This window comes from Pectinophora gossypiella, chromosome 9 (genome assembly GCF_024362695.1).
Source record: "Pectinophora gossypiella chromosome 9, ilPecGoss1.1, whole genome shotgun sequence".
Lineage (NCBI taxonomy): Eukaryota > Metazoa > Arthropoda > Insecta > Lepidoptera > Gelechiidae > Pectinophora > Pectinophora gossypiella.
The window spans coordinates 4284966-4308145 of NC_065412.1; the positions used below are offsets into that span (position 1 = coordinate 4284966).

General features: G+C 36.9%; 2 protein-coding genes across 2 annotated transcripts in view; one reads left to right on the forward strand and one right to left on the reverse strand.

Annotated features, from left to right (window-relative positions):
- Positions 1 to 23180, forward strand: part of LOC126369378 (angiotensin-converting enzyme) — a 161342-nt gene that overhangs the window by 71720 nt on the left and 66442 nt on the right. The gene's annotated exons all lie outside the window — the stretch shown is intronic.
- LOC126369436 (skin secretory protein xP2-like) lies at positions 6270 to 8120 on the reverse strand. The gene is made up of 2 exons (XM_050013853.1): positions 7948 to 8120; positions 6270 to 7655 (listed from the first exon to the last, which is right to left on the reverse strand). The coding sequence occupies exons 1-2, from the start codon at positions 7957 to 7959 to the stop codon at positions 6615 to 6617; spliced, it is 1053 nt and encodes a 350-aa protein (XP_049869810.1). The 5' UTR covers positions 7960 to 8120; the 3' UTR covers positions 6270 to 6614.

Sequence of the window (23180 nt, forward strand, 5' to 3'; positions counted from 1 at the left end):
CAAAAATGCGAAACTTAGTATATTTTGCTTGAGTTTTACATAATTTATTAAATTAATATTAATTAATAGAATTATTGAAACTTCGTTTAAAAAAATCTAATTAAGATACCAACGCATCGATTTGGAATAAATTCAGACAGGAAATAAATGAATATAGAAACGAATATAATTATAAACCAAACATGTACATTCCTATTGCTATTAACTGGGCAAAAATCCTTGAAACCACATGATATATCCAAAGATGAATTCGGAGATTCTAGACAAGATTTAAAATATGCTTATCTTTTGTGGATGGCTCTATCTATACAGTGATTTTCCATAGCTCATAGATTTCATTTAATTTATCTAGCTATAAATGTTTGATAAAAGTCTGACTTACCTTAAACGGCGTAGTATATGTATCATTGTCAAAATTAAGAATTTGCATTCCAATCAACCACGAAATCTTGAATAAAACACGTTTTCTTCGCAATAAATCCTAGTGTACAACTTGTCGTCCTAATTATGCAATCTTCGAGCTTTACAATATACGTAAATCAATTGAACGAGGAATGCTCTACATAAAGGCAAGAGAAAGGGATCCCAACAGCTTCCATTGCACAGCATAGCCTGTTGCCTTAAAAGATATACTTGTTTGCAAATTCAGATTTCAATCTAGCCTGCGAAATATTCTCAGCGTACTAATTACGTAGATTTTGGTAACAAATGTGGGAATCTGCGATGGTCTTTCTGAATGGTATCTTTGGAGGTAGTCGCAAATATCTTACAGACTAGGTTCATTATGAAAATGGCTATAAATAAAGTTGGATAAGTGACGTGACTTTGGTTAAGACATTTCAAAGGTCAGCTGAATGAAAATATTCCATGTAAGTAAAAGAAATATCTATTAAATTTACACTTTATTTTTGATTAATGAATGTGTAGGAAGCAAGAGAAGTATGTCAGGATCGAAGCAAATGGAATTCCACAGTCGCTGCTTACCACGGTGGGAAATAGGCGTGAGTTTATGTATGTATGAACACGTTATTATCATTCATATTTAATTAATTTTATTACCACTCGAAACTTATTTATTTATTATAATATAAATTAATTGGCAAATAAAATCTATTAATATGTCACTGATTCCACTTTTTATTTTATTTATTGCATCGCAAACCTCTTTGATGAGTTCATAGCAATAATATTACTATCACTTTCAATCGTTATAAATAAGTAATGATGTATAATTTTGCAATAGAGAGGCATCTGGAATCTGGACTCGCAAACTAATATTTCGTCTATTTTACAATACCTACTTACTTACGAATGATTAATATACACTAACTAAGTATTCGTGATGATTGCTTTTTTGTAACACTCTACTTATAATGAGACATACGTGCATGCCATGATAAAATCTATGGCCATTTGTGATTGGTGGGTAAAATATGGATAGGTAATATTTTATACTATGTTATGCCAAACAATATCGATTTGACATCGATTTGTTTGACGTTTGGCTGGAATCGGAAACGGGGGTTGGCAACACCAGGATTGGGGCTGTGATGGCAGGTAGAGATTGACATTAAGGCGGGACGGATGTGCCTACCCCCGTAACGAGATCACCGCGTTTCATCAGAAGTCTAATCGTTAATTATCTAGTGCATCAAGTGTGTAAACCTAGAATAACTGATTCAACCGGAGGGGGTATGGAGCATACTCCACCACGCTGCTCCAATGCGGGTTGGTGGAGGTGTTTTTACAGCTAATAACCGGAACCAACGTTTTAACGTGCCCTCCGAAGCACGGATTATCTTACTTTTTGGACAATCAGGTGATCAGCCTGTAATGTCCTAACCAAACTAGGGATCACAAAGTGGTTTTTGTGACATGTCCCCACCGGGATTCGAACCCAAAGCCTCTGGATCGTGAAGCCATTGGTCAACCGCTGGACCACGAAGGCCGTCAGATCAAATCAGAGGCTCTAACTCGTACCGTGCATCGAAGCTATTGTAAAACATTGACACTGCATTGCTATTGTAACTTTGTGATCCCTAGTTTGGTTAGGACATTACAGGCTGATCGCCTGATTGTCCAAAAAGTAAGATGATCCGTGGTTCGGCAGGCATGTTAAACCGTTGGTTTCGGTTAATACTTACTGATGTAAGTAAGTAGACGTTACATGAGCCATGTCATTGGCGGCTCAATTATAACCCTGAAGGGTTGAAGAGGTTGGTAAATCACCACACAACCCACACGATAGAAGAAGAAGACTGTAAAACATTGTCTAATATTGAAATATTGCCGCTAATTGTACTGAAATAGACGTTATGTTTAATACTACCGAACTTCAAAGCACCGTGGTGGAGTGAGAGAGCTACTGACATGCGCCACCCATTATTATTATTGCGTATGGCAGACAAAAATAAAATATCCTGCGTGGATCAAATATCCAGCTTAAGTTCCCTTAACCAAGTCTCTGCTGCATCCATTAATTGAGGGGGAACTTTATCTAGGACTGGAGCGTACACCGGTCGTTTACATAAGCACTAAGCAGTGTTAAATTAAGTGTGATTAAATAGCTCTAGTTGGAGGCATCGATAGTCTAATATGAGTACTATTACATCAAATCGAATGTACGGGTGTTCAAAAACCAGTTGTTGTATAACGTTACGGCATTGTGAGTCAAAGGATTAATATTTCAGGGGCCATTGAAACAGCGGATATGCGAGGCTAGTAGGCAAAGTTATAATGAAGAAATAAATCTATTACCGGATAGGCGCGTTGACTGAGGAATCTGATGTAGTTATCAAAGTCCGGAAACCTGTGAAACATTTTATAACTCTATTAAGTGAATTACAAAATAGCAGACTTATAATCAATGAGGGGCTTTCCAATCGACGTTCCCAAAACACACGATAGATGGCGTTGTTCACTTTTAACGTGACAATTACCTATTTTCTCATTGCTGAGACATTATTCATAAATGTAATATAATGGCAGAAGCATATATATAAAATTAAATGTTGCTTGATATTTGGATCACTCTATGTGTAGAATAATATAGGTATATATTGCTTCTTTTATGTTGATCAGAATAATAATTGGTGGAAGTTGTAATTGTACATTAGTGTAATAAAAAGGAGTATGCTCCATACCCCCTCCGGTTGATTAGGCGGAGGCCTGTGTCCAGCAGTGGGACGTATATAGGCTGTTTATGTTATGTATGTATTTTCTCGAGATGAAATTAGAAATAATTATTAAATTCCACGACTGTAAAAGTAAATTAGAACACCTACTTTAGAAAAATATGATATTTTTTTCCATCGAAAACCTATTTCGAGGCCACGTGCAAATGAACGAGAATTCTGCAGTAGGAGTCACACACCAATGCAGATGTGTGACGGACTTGAAAGTGTGTTGGCAAATACACCAGCGAAGCTATCTGATTGTCTGTTTGTTCAAATTGCCCTACACGATGACTTGGGCTAAAATACTGTATTCAGAATCGTTATTACAAAATGAAGACTAAAGTTTAACCAGGTTTAAAATAATTATTCGCACCATGAAAGAAGTCAACTATAAATATTCACAAGTCATAATAATTCTATATAGAATAAAGAAAATTAGTACACAATATTTTTGATAGATGGCACCGGCGGAGTCGGCTGAATGATGTTTTTATTTATTTTTTTTTATTTTGATAACCAACGGCTTATAAAACAGAGCGTTTAACAAAGTATTTAACAAACCAACTTAAGTTACTTAAAGGTTACCCTAGATAAGTTATGCAAATAGAAAGGTAGATTGTCATTATGAACAGACTTGTGCAAACCCGCGCCGCGATAAATAGATCGAAAGAATTTTACATGGACAGGAGGAGGACCCGGTGGTGTTGACAAAAGCTGCTGGATCAAGTTCCGTCCGAGTCAGAAAAAAAAAACAATTTATATTTTCTCTTTAATCTATATAGAATCTCCGACAGCAGCGCCGCGGCCGCGGACTTCCTTCGTGACACGGGCTCTATTTAAAACCTAGTTTTCTTTTAGTCTTCATCATCTCCCTAGCACTATCCCGTTTTTCACAAGGCCTAACCTTACCTAACCTGACCGCTTACCTAACATGAAGATTTGACACATCCGGTTTTTTACAGAAGCGACTGCCTGTCTGACCTTCCAACCCGCGAAGGGAACACCAGCATACCGGTTAGGTCACATAATGTGGGTTTCCTCACGTTGTTTTCCATCACTGCTAAGCACGTGATAATCATTTATGATCCAAACATGAATTCGAAAACAAATTTGACAATCGTTGGTTTAGGCTTGTGCTGGATTCGACTTTTAGTCTTTGTTTTGTAATAACCCTGAATATGACAAAACATTGGAATTGAAGTGTAAATGTGAGTAGAAGTATCATCGTATGAAGCGGTAATAAGTTTTATACTACTATTCAATGCAACAAAAATATAAATTTCATTATAATATTATCTTCATCATCTATCATTAATCTAGCAATGAATGAAATTTAGAGATTAAAATTTGTTATTTAGAACGACTAGACAATATGAGTATTTATCAGCAGCAAAAAGCAATTTTTCAGGCGTATAAACTCTCACAATGAATGGCGTATAAGTTTTGATGACGTACATAAATTCATTTGCAATCCATAGGATTCGCTTGACATTCTTCAATATAAAGCAAATCCTGCAATATTACGGTGTAGAGTACACCTTAACTATTCGTAATGACCTAAATATTTACTTTACTCATTTAATCATTACGCCTATTCGTAAGACATCATTATAGTCTGAATTTCGGTGGCAGGCAATTTACCTAAACTTCGTGGTAGTCCTTTTTTAAAATAGCAACGATTTTATTCGTTATTAGAGCAGTACAATACTTATTTAGCTGTTCCGAATGTTTTCCGTAACACCAATCAAATTTTACTTAAATATCTTATTACAAACTGAATAGTTTTTTGGATGCGTCAAAACTTCTTTGCCATTCATTGAAAGAGCTTTGGTTTAAAAACTCTTGTCTTCATAATAAGTTACGAGATAATGTAACTAAATTACCTACGTACATTACGTCAGTATGTTAACAGTATTAAGCAAATTATATTACTTTAAATATTACGTCCGATAGCCTTGTAGTATACTGTTTCCTAACTTTGTTCCAAGCTTCAAGGCACGGAGAAATAAAGTAGGTGATCTGCTAATAATTCAGTACGTGTCTCATGCTGCAGTGACATCAAATGGTACCTATTTAATAATTATGTTAGATATTGTAGCTGATAGTGTCGCCACAAATTAGATTTCATGGGACCGAATACCCAAACGTATTTGCAATTTGTTTGCTTACGATTCGTTGCCATTCGCGACCAACCAAAGATATCAATCACGATTTTATGTGTCTATTTCTTAACTTATCATGATGTGTTATCATAGACAATCAATTTGGAACTACTACTCAATATTTAAGTTCATTTTCATGTTCTAAAATTAAGTCTTGTTAAAGAGGGGTTATGTAAGATTTTGCATTTTCGTAACAGCCTCTGTAAGTTATGTTGAGCATGTACTTAGTTTGTCGTTGCTGTCGTAAACATCACATTGCTTAGTAAACCACTAGTTTGTAAAATAGCTCGTTTTGTAACGCAAAACTATTAGCGAAAATATCCTTCTTTCCATATTTCTAGAATTTAAATTGTAATAATCAATATTACAGATCGTATCTAAGGTGCAAGTATAAGTGTTTAAAATCAGCAGTACATTTTCCTAGAATGTTCATGAGCTAAATTTAATGCCATATTTGTGGTAAAATGTGGTGTAATTTTAACAATATAAGATGGCTTTTAGGTTATAAACGACGTTTAGGTGAAGTGGTAGCTAATCGAATTCGAGTTTCGAAAGACAATCAATCTTGTATCCAGATGAAGTTAAGAGTTTGTGTATTAACTAAAGTGGGTTATTAGGCAACGTGGGCATTGAAGATAATCATTTTCTATGTTTATGCGGCGATAATAGCTGCCATGTAAGTATTATTTCGTAAAATAAAGACGTCGTATGGTCGTGTTTATTGTCCAAGCGAGAGTACATAGTGGGTTTCGACATTCGAGCATTACCCAGCGGCGATCCAAGCGACTTGCCATGCGATACCGATCTGGGTCATATTATTTCGTATTTCGCAAATACTTCATGCCCCACGATCCATATAACAACAAGCTCACCCACTAATTATAAAACAATAGGACCGAATGAAAACCAGTTGCTATAATTAATTGTTGGCATCGCCACGCTTTATTTTCAGTTCGTATAAAAATACTGGTAACTTTTTTTGAATAGAAGAGTTCGTCTACAGTTTTAGCAACTTAAAATAACAGGTACATCAACTCAAAAGACTAAATAACAGTCACCGATTTGGTATTAAACAAAAAATATAACAAAATAAAAAAGAGACTTAAAAAAAGAGTATTATCAGTGCGGGGCGGACACAGGTCGTGAAACAAGACTTCCAGGGATCTGGCTGCATTACCACTATCCTTTTGATGAGATGTTTCACGGTCTCTGTTCGTTCGTTATCGTGCTAAGCTTATATTTATATCACATTCAGATTGTCTGCTTCCTGCAGCCTCTAATAGCTATCATGATGTCCATACTCGTGACCATGACCATGACCGACGATGACGGGAACGGCCACCTTAACTGGGTACGGCACGGGCTTCTCCACTGGGTACGGCACATGCTTCTCGATGTGGACGGGGTAGGGCCTGTCGACGGGCACCTTCACTGGGACTGGCACGTGTTTCTCCACGGGGTAGGGGATGTGCTTCTCAACGGGGTATGGGGCGGGCACGGGCACCTTCACGGGGTAGGGCACGGGCTTCTCAACATGAACAGGCACAGGGCGGTCGACGTGCACTTTGACGGGGTAAGGCACGGGCTTCTCTACCGGGTACGGGACGGGCTTCTCAACGGGGTAAGGCACAGGCTTGGGAATATGCACGGGCACGGGACGGTCGACGGGGACCTTGACGGGTACATGCACCTCCTTGATGACGGGATAAGGAGCGGGTACATGAACCGGGACCTTCACGGGGTAAGGTATCTTCTTCTCTACTGGGTAAGGAGCGGGCACTGGTACTTTGACGGGGACGGGCACGTGTTTCTCGACGGGGTAGGGCTGGGGAACGTACACCTTGACGGGGACGGGCCTGTCGACGTGCACATGGACGGGGTAGGGCACTTTCTTCTCAACTGGGTAGGGTTGAGGCACGTGAACGGGAACTTTGACGATCTCTTTCACTGGGTAGGGGACGTGCTTGACCACGGGGTAGGGTTGGGGCACTGGTACTTTAACGGGCACGGGGATTTTCTTTTCGACGGGGTAGGGGATGTGTTTCTCTACTGGGTAGGGAACGGGAACGTTCTTGACTACGGTGACAGTTTTGTGGGTTTCATGATGACCACCGAAATCGCCACCGAATCCACCGAATCCGCCTTCCAAACCGCCATGTCCATAGCCCAGGCCGATGTCCCACAGTCCTCTCTTTTCGTGCTTTTTGTCGTCAGATGCCGCCTCCTTGTTGTCGGTCACTGCCACTTCTTTTTCTGCTTTCTTGGCTTCTTCGGCATGAGCGAAGGCCAAGAGAGCCACCAGACTGGCGGCCACGAGCTGTGGAGAAACGCGTACTGTTATTATACAAGTCACAATAATTATAGCAAAAGTTGATAATTTGGTAAACTAATTGGCTAGTACTAAAAGGCTGTTTAATGAGTGGTCGAGTCCGCCGATACAAAGCACGCAATTTCCGTATTACGTAAAACGTAAGTGGGACAAGGGGATTGTATGCGTTTACAGGCAAAGTCCAGAAAATTCCACATTTCTCCGACCACTCAACACAGACACAGCACTATTTGGAATCGAGCACTGTCACTAGAGGAATGTAATAAAGTTGAGAACACACCATGAGCTTCATGATGCTATTCGTATGGTTGCACTGAAGCCAACGAGGTCCTGAATGCGAATGATGCGTGTTGCCCCTCGGCTTCGCTATATATACGAAGCAAGAGCCGGCCGAGCGAAGAAAAAAAATGGCGCCACTCTGTAGGACTACGTTACACTTTCGCTTTCGAGGGTTCGGAGTCGAGCGTAAAGCCGAAATGCTCTATATCTGCCTGTAGCGATTCGCGACCGGTTTTGCAGTCAGCGACACGATTCGGAGCTTAAAGCTCTGCTGAAATCATCTAATCATAAAATCATAGACTATTCAAAATTAAATCATAATAGTAATTTTTATATCCATAAATTGATCGAATTGAATACCATATATTAAGTTTATGCTATAAGTACAATTGCTTGAAAAATAAGCAGAAATTAATCAAAACTTATCACATTTCAAAGAAGTTGAAAATCGTCATTTATATATTTGAATTTTATTATCATAGCATACAATACATCAGTACAATAAGTGTCTATATATATGTAGTATTATTAAACTTAAATATTTCTTTTTTATATTGTTCAATAAAATTAATAAATTTAACAATATATGCATACTACTTTGTTTTTGTATATTTTCAAAGTTTATGTTAAGAACTTAATATGTCTAACAGAATAGAGATTAAGAACATAACTTACCATAAACCCAAACGTGTTCTGGATTTCTCAAACTACATAATTAATACGCAGTACAATATTTATATGCTCCTCTATCATCTATTTCTTTGTCTTAGTCTTAATCAGTTTTATCATCCACATACATAATTGTTCATTATCTTTCAACTTGTTCAACATTAAATCCACCTACACCAAGGCCCTGGCTTCCTCTACATTTGTTATGGTGTTACAAAACCCACGGTATTAATTTTCTTATGATTGCATTATAATTTCTCCTTGTACCAGTTGAAGCAATGTGTCAGTGCAGGCGTCAGACGACGATTTTAGATCATTTCTATCGATATACGTACCCGATGAGGTTTTCGTAATGGTATCAAGTCACTTTTACACTTGTATCGTCAGACGCTGCGTTTAAACACACTTATTATTTTTCGTATGTTGATTGCACATATGCATAATCAACCGTGTGTTTCAGATTACCGTTTTATCATGATAAATGGATTTCGTTTTTCGTACATACATACATACATAAACTCACGCCCGTAATCCCAAATGGGGTGGGCAGAGCCACAAGTAATCAAAGACAACTTGCAGCCACTGTTGATACGAAGTCCTAAGATGGATATGATGAACCTTATGGTGATAAGGGATCAGCCTATCGCCCATAACATTAGTCCATCATGTTAGAGGACGCAATCCCTCTGTCGGTTTTTACGACATGCCCGGGAAGACAAGCAGCTGAACGTGTTCTATGTTTTTTATTTGCTCCCAGAACAGCGTAGAAGCAATTCGTTTTTCGTATTTTGCTATATATAAAAAATGAGCCAAAAATGTTTAAAAATAAGTTAAAAAAATATTTATTATATTTAATTTAGCACGTACCTATTTCTCAATTTTTGTAATTTGATTTGACTGTGATCCTGCAGTCAAATTGCTTATGCAATTTTGGAGGACATTGCATTTATACTAGTGTTACTTAAGGCTTAATAATAATAAATAAATAAAATAAAATCTAATGTGGGTACCTATAACGTTACCAGTAGAGGCAGTGAAACAGACAAAATCAGGCAAAAGTTTCAATCTTTATACTTACGCCATTGTTACTTTATTAGCACATTATGTCAAGCAGGGAATACGATACGATCTATAATGCAATAGGCTGTTTCACTACTTTCTTGTACTAACTTGGAGTACAATGCTAGACGTAAAACTATTCATCCGTAGTTCCAAGCAAAAAATGAGGCTAACGCTAGAAAAGACAAATACTGTATGTTACATCTTTTCTATTGTCGTGTGTACAATAATATACGTGTAATTAAAGTTTTCCCATGACTGTTCTATTGCTCAGGTAAACAACGAAATTGGTTCCCGTGTCCATACATCATACTCCCTCATCATATTCCCTTATCAAGGCTGAGGATATTTGTTGTGATTACTTTTAAATTTAGATTATTTTCATCATAAAGCTAGGTAATAAATAACTAATGTGCAAAACGAATGGAGAGCCTAAGTTTATATATGTATTTGTAGGTGTGCAACTAAACCCGTAAACAATTGAATTCAACTTAATAAATAGATTTATTGATTCCTGAGATACAGGTCTCTTAGTTCAGGAAGCAGGGTTATACTTCTGTAGCATTTAAGTGTGTCCTAGTTAAAGTATACCCTGACACCAGGGTTGATGAGGTTGGTATTTCACCTCACAACCCACACGATAAAAAGAAGATAGTAACCAATGTTGTGTCAACCTTTTATTATGACAATAAATAATTTTTCATTTTCATATTGCGTGGTTTGTAGGATTTGTGTCTGGTTATTGGCAATACACTTGCCACTTATTACAAGGGACTTAAACATAGCAAGCGAAGAGTGGTTGTATGTACTATGGGATACAGGCGTGTTGCTATGTGTGTCGGGACAAAAATTGGGTTTGAGTGTTGGTAGCCAAGAATGACATGATTAATTTTACATAGTATCAGGTTGTGCAACTAAAAATAAATAACTTCATAGTTTTAATAAAATTACCAGTTGTAGCACAGCGTTTGCGAACACAAGTGTACAGACGTCTTAAATACTGCACTAAGCGATATTTCGTAAACCGCTCATTCACTCGGATATTCGCCGCTGATTGTCGTTGGCTGCCCAAGGTCCTTTTTGTTCTTACGGATTATTTCTTATTATTGTTTTATACTTAACTTTCAATTTTTATCATTGGACTCTCAATCTATAGGTCACTTGATCACCTCATCAAAGAGAAATTTCAAGCAAATCTTGGATTATCAAAATGTGATTTTACGAAACATGACACGAAATTAATTCGAATACATTTTACTAGCTTTTGCCCGCGACTTCGTCCGCGTGGCGTGTTATATAAGAGAGAGATCTTTGTGTGTGTGGGAGTGCATACTTATGCAGTTTAGATTTTTTCATATTTTTTTTTCCCAATAACTCCCATTTTTCAAAATACAGCCAAAAATAAACTTTATATTTACTAAGGTATGCATGCATGCTAGATTGAATCAATTGATTGAATTGATTTTTTTTTAATTGATTGTTCATTGAGTTTTAATTTTAATACACACTTCCTCTCTTCCCTTCAACGTTGCTGTGCCCTACAGGGTCCATGTTTTAGTTCCTATGCCTATGTAACACCCCATTGTACTACATGGAATGCAATAAATAATTTAATTGAATTGAATTGAAAACATCTATCTTACGCGGTTTCGATTTTTTCATACAAATGTTTTTTTCCCGCTTACTCCCGTTTCCGTGGGAATTTTGCAATATCCTGTTGCAACTAAGCTTTAAGTTAACTAAGGTACCTGCATACCAAATTTCAAGCGTCTAACTTAAGCGGTTTAGATTTTTTATACAAAAGGATTTTCCCGAAAATTTCCGTTTCCGTGGGAATTCCGGGAATTCCTTTCTTAGTGCACCTCTACGGTACCTAAGCTATGTCCCTTCCAAATTTCAAATGCCTACGTTTAGCCGTTCAGGCTATGCGTTGATATGTCAGTCACTGAGTCAGTCAGTTTCTCCTTTTATTTAGATTTGATTTTTTCATACAAATGTTTTTCCCGCTAACTACCGTTCCCGTGGGAATTTTGTAATATCCTGTTGCAACTAAGCTTTAAGTTTACTAAAGTACCTGCATGCCAAATTTCAAACGTCTAACTTGAGTGGTTTAGATTTTTCATACAAAAGGATTTTCCCGCTAATTCCCGTTCCCGTGGGAATTTCGGGAATTCCTTTCTTAGTGCACCTCTACGGTACCTATGGTACCTGCATGCCAAATTTCAAACGTCTAACTTGAGTGGTTTAGATTTTTCATACAAAAGGATTTTCCCGCTAATTCCCGTTTCCGTGGGAATTTCGGGAATTCCTTTCTTAGTACACCTCTACGGCATCTAAGGTACCTGCATGACAAATTTCAAACGTCTAACTTGAGTGGTTTAGATTTTTCATACAAAAGGATTTTCCCGCTAATTCCCGTTCTCGTGGGAATTTCGGGAATTCCTTTCTTAGTGCACCTCTACGGTACCTATGGTACCTGCATGCCAAATTTCAAACGTCTAACTTGAGTGGTTTAGATTTTTCATACAAAAGGATTTTCCCGCTAATTCCCGTTCCCGTGGGAATTTCGGGAATTCCTTTCTTAGTGTACCTCTACGGTATTTAAGGTACCTGCGTGACAAATTTCAAACGTCTAACTTGAATGGTTTAGATTTTTCATACAAAAGGATTTTCCCGCTAATTCCCGTTCCCGTGGGAATTTCGGGAATTCCTTTCTTAGTGCACCTCTACGGTATCTAAGGTACCTGCGAGCCAAATTTCAAACATCTAACTTGAATGGTTTAGATTTTTCATACAAAAGGATTTTCCCGTTAATTCCCGTTCCCGTGAGAATTTTGGGAATTCCTTTCTTAGTGCACCTCTACGGTACCTATGGTACCTGCATGCCAAATTTCAAACGTCTAACTTGAGTGGTTTAGATTTTTCATACAAAAGGATTTTCCCGCTAATTGCCGTTCCCGTGGGAATTTCGGGAATTCCTTTCTTAGTTCATCTTTACGGTATCTAAGGTACCTGCATGACAAATTTCAAACGTCTAACTTGAGTGGTTTAGATTTTTCATACAAAAGGATTTTCTCGCTAATTCCCGTTCTCGTGGGAATTTCGGGAATTCCTTTCTTAGTGCACCTCTACGGTATCTAAGGTACCTGCATGACAAATTTCAAACGTCTAACTTGAGTGGTTTAGATTTTTCATACAAAAGGATTTTCCCGCTAATTCCCGTTCCCGTGGGAATTTCGGAAATTCCTTTCTTAGTGTACCTCTACGGTATCTAAGGTACCTGCATGCCAAATTTCAAATGTCTAACTTGAGTGGTTTAGATTTTTCATACAAAAGGATTTTCCCGCTAATTCCCGTTCCCGTAGGAATTTCGGGAATTCCTTTCTTAGTGCACCTCTACGGTATCTAAGGTACCTGCATGCCAAATTTCAAACGTCTAACTTGAGCGGTTTAGATTTTTCATACAAAAGGATTTCCCTTCACTACTCTGCTCCTATTGATTGTAGCGTGATGAAAAGTATACTATAACCTGTCCAGGAGTGTGAGAAATAATTGTACCAAGTTTCATTAAAATCCGTCCAGTAGTTTTTGTTTCTATAAGGAACATACAGACAGACAGACAGACAGACAGACAAAAATTTTACTGATTGCATTTTTGGCATCAGTATCGACCACTTATCACCCCCTGATAGTTATTTTGAAAAAATATTTAATGTACAGAATTGACCTCTCTACAGATTTATTATAAGTATAGATAGATGAAGTACTCTTAACCAACAACATATTTATATTTATATTTGAATAAAGATTAATATTATTATGTTGATACAACTTAAACAAATTATTTCGACCAAATTTGGTACCATAAAAACGGTCATTGTGACTAAACCTTAAAAGATAGACATATGCCGTCGCGGACTTTTTTTTAGATCATGTATAGAGGAATAATTCTTTCATACATATTTTTTGTGTATCTTGAACCGTTTTCGCAGCGCACGCAAAGAAAGCCTTCAAAAATGAATAATTTTCCCCGTTTTTTACACATTTACCGCTCTGTCTTTGCTCCTATTGGTCATAGCGTAATGTTATTTAGCCTATAGCCTTCCTCGATAAATGGACTATCCAACAAAAAAAGAATTATTCAAATGGCACCAGTAGTTTCGGAGATTAGCGCGTTCAAACAAACAAACAAACAAACAAACTCTTCAGCTTTATAATATTAGTATAGATGACAAATTTATTGTGTGACGTATTTGTTTAACATGATAGGCTTTATATTATATCAACTGAGACTCAGTCTACGTCACTTCAGCCAATCGCAATCTACCCTGAAACTAATTTTAAAATATAAATATCTCCGCAGTAGTTTACAGGGCTATTATATTAGAGGTTATAAGCTCACTTGACTATAATAATGATAGTTATAACTTAACGTGTCAATTGTTATGTGAACGTTATAACAACCCGCGTCTTTTGGTTTTCAATCATTTAAGGGCATTATTCAACATAGATCATGTCCCATCTACGCCACAGGGTCTAAGGGGTTTACTAGATAACATAACACCCTCCCTTGCTGTAGGTACCAACACTCAAAACTAGTAGTAGCTCAAAATAAATTGTGATTTTGGCAAGCAAAACTATGTCATTACTTTTTAATTTTAAATACGTTTACTTTTAATTTCTTCATACATAATTACGCAAGTAGTTGCGAAACTGATTAATTATGCTTATTAAATATCAAAGTGCGCTCTAATTTTCTTTATTAAGTTTCCAAAGTTTTAAAATAATGTTATTACTTTAATAATTGTAATGCTTTGTTTCTGTCAAAATGTTTTTAGACTATAAGTATATATATAAGCTAGTGCAGTATACATATATATACTGCATACTGTGTGTATACTGTAGTATATTTAATTTAAATATAGCCGTAGGACCGAATTTTCTTTTATAATCCAAACCCCATTGTTTAACTATTTTATCTGGAAATCTTAGAAGATATACAAATTTAATTTATTTTATTGTCAGAAATCTCACATATTATAATCTTATACGACTCAAACGGGTGAATCTCAAAATTTCAAGTTTGGTGGCGAAATTTCATATTATTTTTTCGTGAAAAATTGGGTTCCGACATGAAAAAGATCCAAAAGGATCCTCGGTTCCGACATGAAAAAGGAATTTTTCAATTCCCAATTTTGCCAATTTCCCCAATTTTTCACGAAAAAAATATATGACAGTCGCCACCAAACTTGACACATTTTGATATTCACCCAAACCAATGTTTCATGTGAGCGATGCACCCTGCTAAGAACTGCACCAGTCTCTGGCGACACAACAGTGAGATAATGTATACATAAAAAAAAAACATAACTACTGACGTCCGAAGAACATTAAATACGATGCTGCATACCTCCTGAAAAAAATCCTGGAGCTTACTGTACTTAACACAGTAGTCTAGGGGCGCACAATATAGCTCAGATTAGGTATTCGCACATTCATAATGATACATAAAAAAGTTAAAACCATCGTGTTTTTAAAGCAACATAAATGAGTGGACATATTTTTGCAAGAGCGACAAACAAAAGGTGTCATTATATTAATCGAGCGAATTCGCGTGCAGCCACCATCACTTCCAAGGACGCGTCATATTCTAGTCTTAGAGTTGATGTACGTTTGGCGACCGTTATATGAAAGTGATAAAGAGAAGAAACTACTTAAAAAGAACTTACTTTTAAAGAAGCAACTTAATTTAAATTAAATTTGATAGTTTTAAAACTGTCTCTATATGTCACTATTATTAAAGCTGTCAGACTAAAATAAAATTATGTTTTGTCCGTCAGAATCTTATTCTGCCTATAAACGCCAGGATAACTTAGAAAAAGGTACCTAAACATAGATTATCAGTTTGCAAAATCGGTTTCTTGACGCATAGTTAAGTTGTCAAATATTTGGAAAGTATCATCTCAACCGTTTTATACAATTCTTCGCTATTATTAAAAATAAGAGCGTTCCATCGTTTTAATCTCTTAATAATTTAGCTCTCTCTTCCTTTCTATATAAATTCTGACAACATAGAGTGTTTCCTTTAGGTTGTAGCCAAGTGATGGCCATCCCCTAGACATAAAAAGAAAGGAATTAAAAGTAGATGGTCTAACTCGAATTTTAATATCTCATAACCCTTAAAACTGTATAAACATTAGAAATATTAGATTATTATAAATTGGTATTGGAACTTTTGTAATCCTCAGGGAGAATTCAGGGTACCAAAGCCACTGGTCATTCGATCCGCGTTTAAATATGTAAAATTGTAATAAAAACTTTCGAAAAAAGAATACGATTGAAAAATATTAAAACAACAACTATCTCTTGTTCTACATCGTGCTAAGCCCAGGTACAGCGGCGATCGTGCATTCTGGTGAGCGAGCGCGTTTATTGTTACAAAATGCAGTGGCAATGTCAAACATTGAGACAGATTGTACGAGCTACCGGAGCGTACTTAAGAAGGGATAACAGATTATTAGGGAGTAAATGTGGTTATTATGTGTTGTTTAAAAAGCTTTTGTGTCACTTGTATGAAGCTGTTTGTGCCGATCTATTGGGTTGGAGGAATCTATACTAATATTATAAAGCTGAAGAGTTTGTTTGTTTGTTTGAACGCGCTAATCTCCGAAACTACTGGTGCCATTTGAATAATTCTTTTTTTGTTGGATAGTCCATTTATCGAGGAAGGCTATAGGCTAAATAACATTACGCTATGACCAATAGGAGCAAAGACAGAGCGGTAAATGTGTAAAAAACGGGGAAAATTATTCATTTTTGAAGGCTTTCTTTGCGTGCGCTGCGAAAACGGTTCAAGATACACAAAAAATATGTATGAAAGAATTATTCCTCTATACATGATCTAAAAAAAAGTCCGCGACGGCATATGTCTATCTTTTAAGGTTTAGTCACAATGACCGTTTTTATGGTACCAAATTTGGTCGAAATAATTTGTTTAAGTTGTATCAACATAATAATATTAATCTTTATTCAAATATAAATATAAATATGTTGTTGGTTAAGAGTACTTCATCTATCTATACTTATAATAAATCTGTAGAGAGGTCAATTCTGTACATTAAATATTTTTTCAAAATAACTATCAGGGGGTGATAAGTGGTCGATACTGATGCCAAAAATGCAATCAGTAAAATTTTTGTCTGTCTGTCTGTCTGTCTGTCTGTATGTTCCTTATAGAAACAAAAACTACTGGACGGATTTTAATGAAACTTGGTACAATTATTTCTCACACTCCTGGACAGGTTATAGTATACTTTTCATCACGCTACAATCAATAGGAGCAGAGTAGTGAAGGGAAATCCTTTTGTATGAAAAATCTAAACCGCTCAAGTTAGACGTTTGAAATTTGGCATGCAGGTACCTTAGATACCGTAGAGGTGCACTAAGAAAGGAATTCCCGAAATTCCTACGGGAACGGGAATTAGCGGGAAAATCCTTTTGTATGAAAAATCTAAACCACTCAAGTTAGACATTTGAAATTTGGCATGCAGGTACCTTAGATACCGTAGAGGTACACTAAGAAAGGAATTTCCGAAATTCCCACGGGAACGGGAATTAGCGGGAAAATCCTTTTGTATGAAAAATCTAAACCACTCAAGTTAGACGTTTGAAATTTGTCATGCAGGTACCTTAGATACCGTAGAGGTGCACTAAGAAAGGAATTCCCGAAATTCCCACGAGAACGGGAATTAGCGAGAAAATCCTTTTGTATGAAAAATCTAAACCACTCAAGTTAGACGTTTGAAATTTGTCATGCAGGTACCTTAGATACCGTAAAGATGAACTAAGAAAGGAATTCCCGAAATTCCCACGGGAACGGCAATTAGCGGGAAAATCCTTTTGTATGAAAAATCTAAACCACTCAAGTTAGACGTTTGAAATTTGGCATGCAGGTACCATAGGTACCGTAGAGGTGCACTAAGAAAGGAATTCCCAAAATTCTCACGGGAACGGGAATTAACGGGAAAATCCTTTTGTATGAAAAATCTAAACCATTCAAGTTAGATGTTTGAAATTTGGCTCGCAGGTACCTTAGATACCGTAGAGGTGCACTAAGAAAGGAATTCCCGAAATTCCCACGGGAACGGGAATTAGCGGGAAAATCCTTTTGTATGAAAAATCTAAACCATTCAAGTTAGACGTTTGAAATTTGTCACGCAGGTACCTTAAATACCGTAGAGGTACACTAAGAAAGGAATTCCCGAAATTCCCACGGGAACGGGAATTAGCGGGAAAATCCTTTTGTATGAAAAATCTAAACCACTCAAGTTAGACGTTTGAAATTTGGCATGCAGGTACCATAGGTACCGTAGAGGTGCACTAAGAAAGGAATTCCCGAAATTCCCACGGGAACGGTAGTTAGCGGGAAAATCCTTTTGTATGAAAAATCTAAACCACTCAAGTTAGACGTTTGAAATTTGTCATGCAGGTACCTTAGGTACCGTGGAGGTGCACTAAGAAAGGAATTCCCGAAATTCCTACGGGAACGGGAATTAACGGGAAAATCCTTTTGTATGAAAAATCTAAACCATTCAAGTTAGATGTTTGAAATTTGGCTCGCAGGTACCTTAGATACCGTAGAGGTGCACTAAGAAAGGAATTCCCGAAATTCCCACGGGAACGGGAATTAGCGGGAAAATCCTTTTGTATGAAAAATCTAAACCACTCAAGTTAGACGTTTGAAATTTGGCATGCAGGTACTTTAGTAAACTTAAAGCTTAGTTGCAACAGGATATTACAAAATTCCCACGGGAACGGTAGTTAGCGGGAAAAACATTTGTATGAAAAAATCAAATCTAAATAAAAGGAGAAACTGACTGACTCAGTGACTGACATATCAACGCATAGCCTGAACGGCTAAACGTAGGCATTTGAAATTTGGAAGGGACATAGCTTAGGTACCGTAGAGGTGCACTAAGAAAGGAATTCCCGGAATTCCCACGGAAACGGAAATTTTCGGGAAAATCCTTTTGTATAAAAAATCTAAACCGCTTAAGTTAGACGCTTGAAATTTGGTATGCAGGTACCTTAGTTAACTTAAAGCTTAGTTGCAACAGGATATTGCAAAATTCCCACGGAAACGGGAGTAAGCGGGAAAAAAAACATTTGTATGAAAAAATCGAAACCGCGTAAGATAGATGTTTTCAATTCAATTCAATTAAATTATTTATTGCATTCCATGTAGTACAATGGGGTGTTACATAGGCATAGGAACTAAAACATGGACCCTGTAGGGCACAGCAACGTTGAAGGGAAGAGAGGAAGTGTGTATTAAAATTAAAACTCAATGAACAATCAATTAAAAAAAAATCAATTCAATCAATTGATTCAATCTAGCATGCATGCATACCTTAGTAAATATAAAGTTTATTTTTGGCTGTATTTTGAAAAATGGGAGTTATTGGGAAAAAAAAAATATGAAAAAATCTAAACTGCATAAGTATGCACTCCCACACACACAAAGATCTCTCTCTTATATAACACGCCACGCGGACGAAGTCGCGGGCAAAAGCTAGTAGAATATACATACATAAACTCATGCCTATTTCGAACCGGGGTAAGCAGAGACTATGAAATCACATTTGCTTCAATCCTGAAACACTTCTCTTGCTTCCTCCACATTCATTAATCGTTTCATACACGCATGCGGGTTCAGAGTAGATCGTAATGGAGGAATAGATAGGTATATAATATTTGTTAAGCTGGTTAACCACACGCCTGCATCCCGAAAGAGTAGGCAGAGATGTAAAGTAAGTTGCTTATCCTACACGACGGTAAAACGAACTAATATTTATTTATGTATGATTATCGTTGATCGATTAACGTTACACGTTTCTGGGATGTTTTCCTTTGGAAGACTTTATGCTTCGAATGGATGCTATTTGACTATTGAGAAATAGACTCTTATCAAAAACACATTCTGGTGAAAAGATAAACTTTTCGAGAGATATAGAAGATAGCTTTTTTAAAAATTCGTGCAATATTTTTAAAAATAATTTGAGATACACGGATGAAGAGTGCGTGCAAAATGATGAAATGTCGCGGGTGCAAGATGTCCACACGAGTAGGGAGTATGTGGAGCAAAACGGACAGACAGACAGAAATCCGACTGTATGGTACGAGATAAGAACTTTTTGAGATATTTTTTTTTTAATTTTTGTCTCTTAATTCTTGGTTTTACAAGGGTGGTAAAAATAATTCTTGTAAAAAAGGAAAGAAATGAGAACGTAGGTAAATTAACCTACTTACTGCAATGTTTAAGGTTTTCAGTTTAAAACGTTTTTTGAAACAAAACAATTGATCCTCAAAGTTAATCGGAGATAACCCAATGAGGTATAAGAAAACGACAGTAAGTAATGAAAAAAATACTTAACTGAAAGTATGAATAGATAACCCATCAAGGCCTATACGCTTTTTTACATAACATTACATAAATTTGCCTATGTACGTCCCACTGCTGGGCACAGGCCTCCCCTCAATCAACCGGAGGGGGTATGGAGTATCCACCACGCTGCTCCACTACGAGTTGGTGGGGGTATTTTTACGGCTAATAACCGGGAATAATGGCTTAACGTGCTCTCCGAAGCACGGAATCAACTTAATTTTTTCAGACAATCAGGTGATTCAAGCCAGTAAAGTCCTTTTCAAACAAAGGACAGTCTCACAAAGTGATTTCGTCAATGTCCCCATCGGGAATCGATCCCGGACCTCCAGATCGTGAGCCTAACGCTCTAACCACTAGACCACGGAGGCTGTTACGCCCTTTTTACGAAACAAACAAATATTAATTCTCCTATTATGACCTTGATGTACGCCCAAATCTCATTACTTACAGCGCTCATATTGGCAAATGAGTAGACGCAACCACGAGATAATAATTTGATACGGGCGGAATCGCTTCGATTGCGACATTACGTAAAATAAAATGTAATGTATTTATTGTATGGTTTGCATACATTGCAAAGTTGAATTGAAAGATCGTTTTTGATATGTCTTAATTACGTTATACACCTGCAATGGACGTGTAAATAATAACGTACGGACGTTGACGTGTTGTTATTGATTGACTAATCAATTGATATAGGTAACCATTAATATTATTTCAACACCAACAGCCACTTTACTTATTTTTCTTTTCTTACAACACTAAAGTACCTACTTTGTTCTGAATTCAAATTCACTACTTTTCTAGCATAGCAATTCGTAAAAGCTTTCTGTCTTGGTTTAACTTCTGCCATATACGAGTCGCTGAAATTGACAATTTTAGGCTAATCCCGAGAGCCGTGGTATCCCAGTTGTAGAACGCTTGCCTCTCACTTTGAGATTACAGGTTCGAATCATGCTCAGGCCTAAACCAGTGATTGTCGAATTTGGTCCCGGAATGAATGCGGTCCCCCGGATCAAACCCTATCTCACATAGTAATCAATATTTATCTGTGCTTCACACCGTGTATCTCTTTTCTTCTACTTTTTTATATTTTTCTTTTTTTTATCACAGTTGATAAGGGCGATCGTGTTGTACGACACTTTACTGGTTCTACAGTCTGATATAACACCTTACACACTATTAGATGTTATCCTCTGTTTTGTTAATTGTTGTATTGGTTTAGGAACTACCGACATTAGAAATTGTTAATTTTATTATAAAAATAAAATATAAGAATGTTGGGTTAGGTTAGGTTAGTGATTTTCTGAGTTATTGTAACCTTAATAATTATTTACCACTAATAGCATTTACGCGTCCATCCATTACTCACTAAGATAATTTTAATTTAAGGTATATTGTATTTCTCTAGTTAAGTGAATTGTATTCTTTTGGAGAAATAAATTTCTTAACCCTTAAACCGTTGTGCTCGTCTTTTAAATAAATAAATTAATAGTGAACGTGTGCCCCTACACCGGATCCCATGTTGCATAGCCGAGCTGCATTGTGTTACAGATGCGGCAGAGACTTGGTTGAGGCAGCTTAACGTAGACAAATATAATGCGCCCAGGACAATTTTTTGCCATAAATGCAACTAAAATAATACAAATCAATGCGACCATTGGCAACCGCGTCGATGCACGGTGGCGAGTGAAAATCACCTAACGCGTAACGATTGGGATCGTTACTCTGCATTCATACTTGATTTATATTTCAATTGAAATCTAAACATACATTTGTAACAGCTATTCAGCTGTCATCGCATATATTCAGTGAATAAAATTCATTTATTTTAGCCTCCTTAAAATTCCGTGTAGGCGTGAAAAAACCTTTACGAAACATAGGAAGAAAGGAGTTACAATTAACGTTATGGTTGCAAGTATGTGTTTATTGCGCAGATTCGATCTAATTTATGCGTGTGAGTTTGGTAATTACTGCAGGTCATGGTCGGAGTTTCTTATTATTTATTTCCAGTCAATGAACTCTCGAGTATTAGTATAATTATGATAAAAGCTGTTGAAATTACTTTTTAAAGATAACTCTTACTGATATTCTATCCTTTACAAGTTCACTATATAAAACAATTATGAACTCATATAATCTTCTTCTTATCGTGAGGGTTGTGAGGTGGATTACCAACCTCATTAACCCTGGTGTGTCGGGGTTATTATTGAGCCACCAAACATGGCCTCTGGCTATCCCCTAACATAGTTCATGTAACGACTACATACTTACATCAGTAAGTAGTGTAGTATAATTTATAATTAATAATAAATCTTATCACCCACATTAGCCATCACGTGATCCTTAAAATATTTTCTACGATAAGCTCTAAATGATAATCATTCCATTTCACTCCTGACCGCGCACAAAACTAATAAAATATTTCATAATATTTTAACGAACAAGATTTATAGACGCAAAGGCTATTTAATCCACTTAGACGTACTATTACTTGCAATATAATTAATAACGTGCAATCAAGGACTACCAGTGGAAAACAACCTCCTTTCTTCAATTGGGTGCATTTATCAAACCATCGACCTTGGCGTTCATGCAACATGTAACGAGTTACTAATGTGTAGTATGTGTTAACGTCTCCATTACGAGTATACTTTAGCTTAGCGCTGTGTTGCGGGAACGAACCGCAATGCAGATAGGCGCTACCGCATATCGTCATAGAATAAGAAATAATACTACGTATAAAACGGTAACTCTCCGCTCCCCACCAGCGTCTCAGTTAGGTTTACCTCACCCCCCCTCGAACATAGTTTAGACCAAAATCGTATGGTGCCAGACGTCACACACACAGATGCGCATGTACGATAATGTCCATGTGTAGTGTCTGTGTAAAACAAGGTTGTTTGTGTGAGGTGTCCGGGGTGTGGTAGGGGCCTTATTTATGAATCGCTCGCGCTCGAGTCACGTTCGAAAATATAATACCCATTTCACATAGCGCATTAGAATTTGTCATTTGCAAGATGAGACAGGTATATATTTTCACAAGCGAGTTGAAGGCGAGC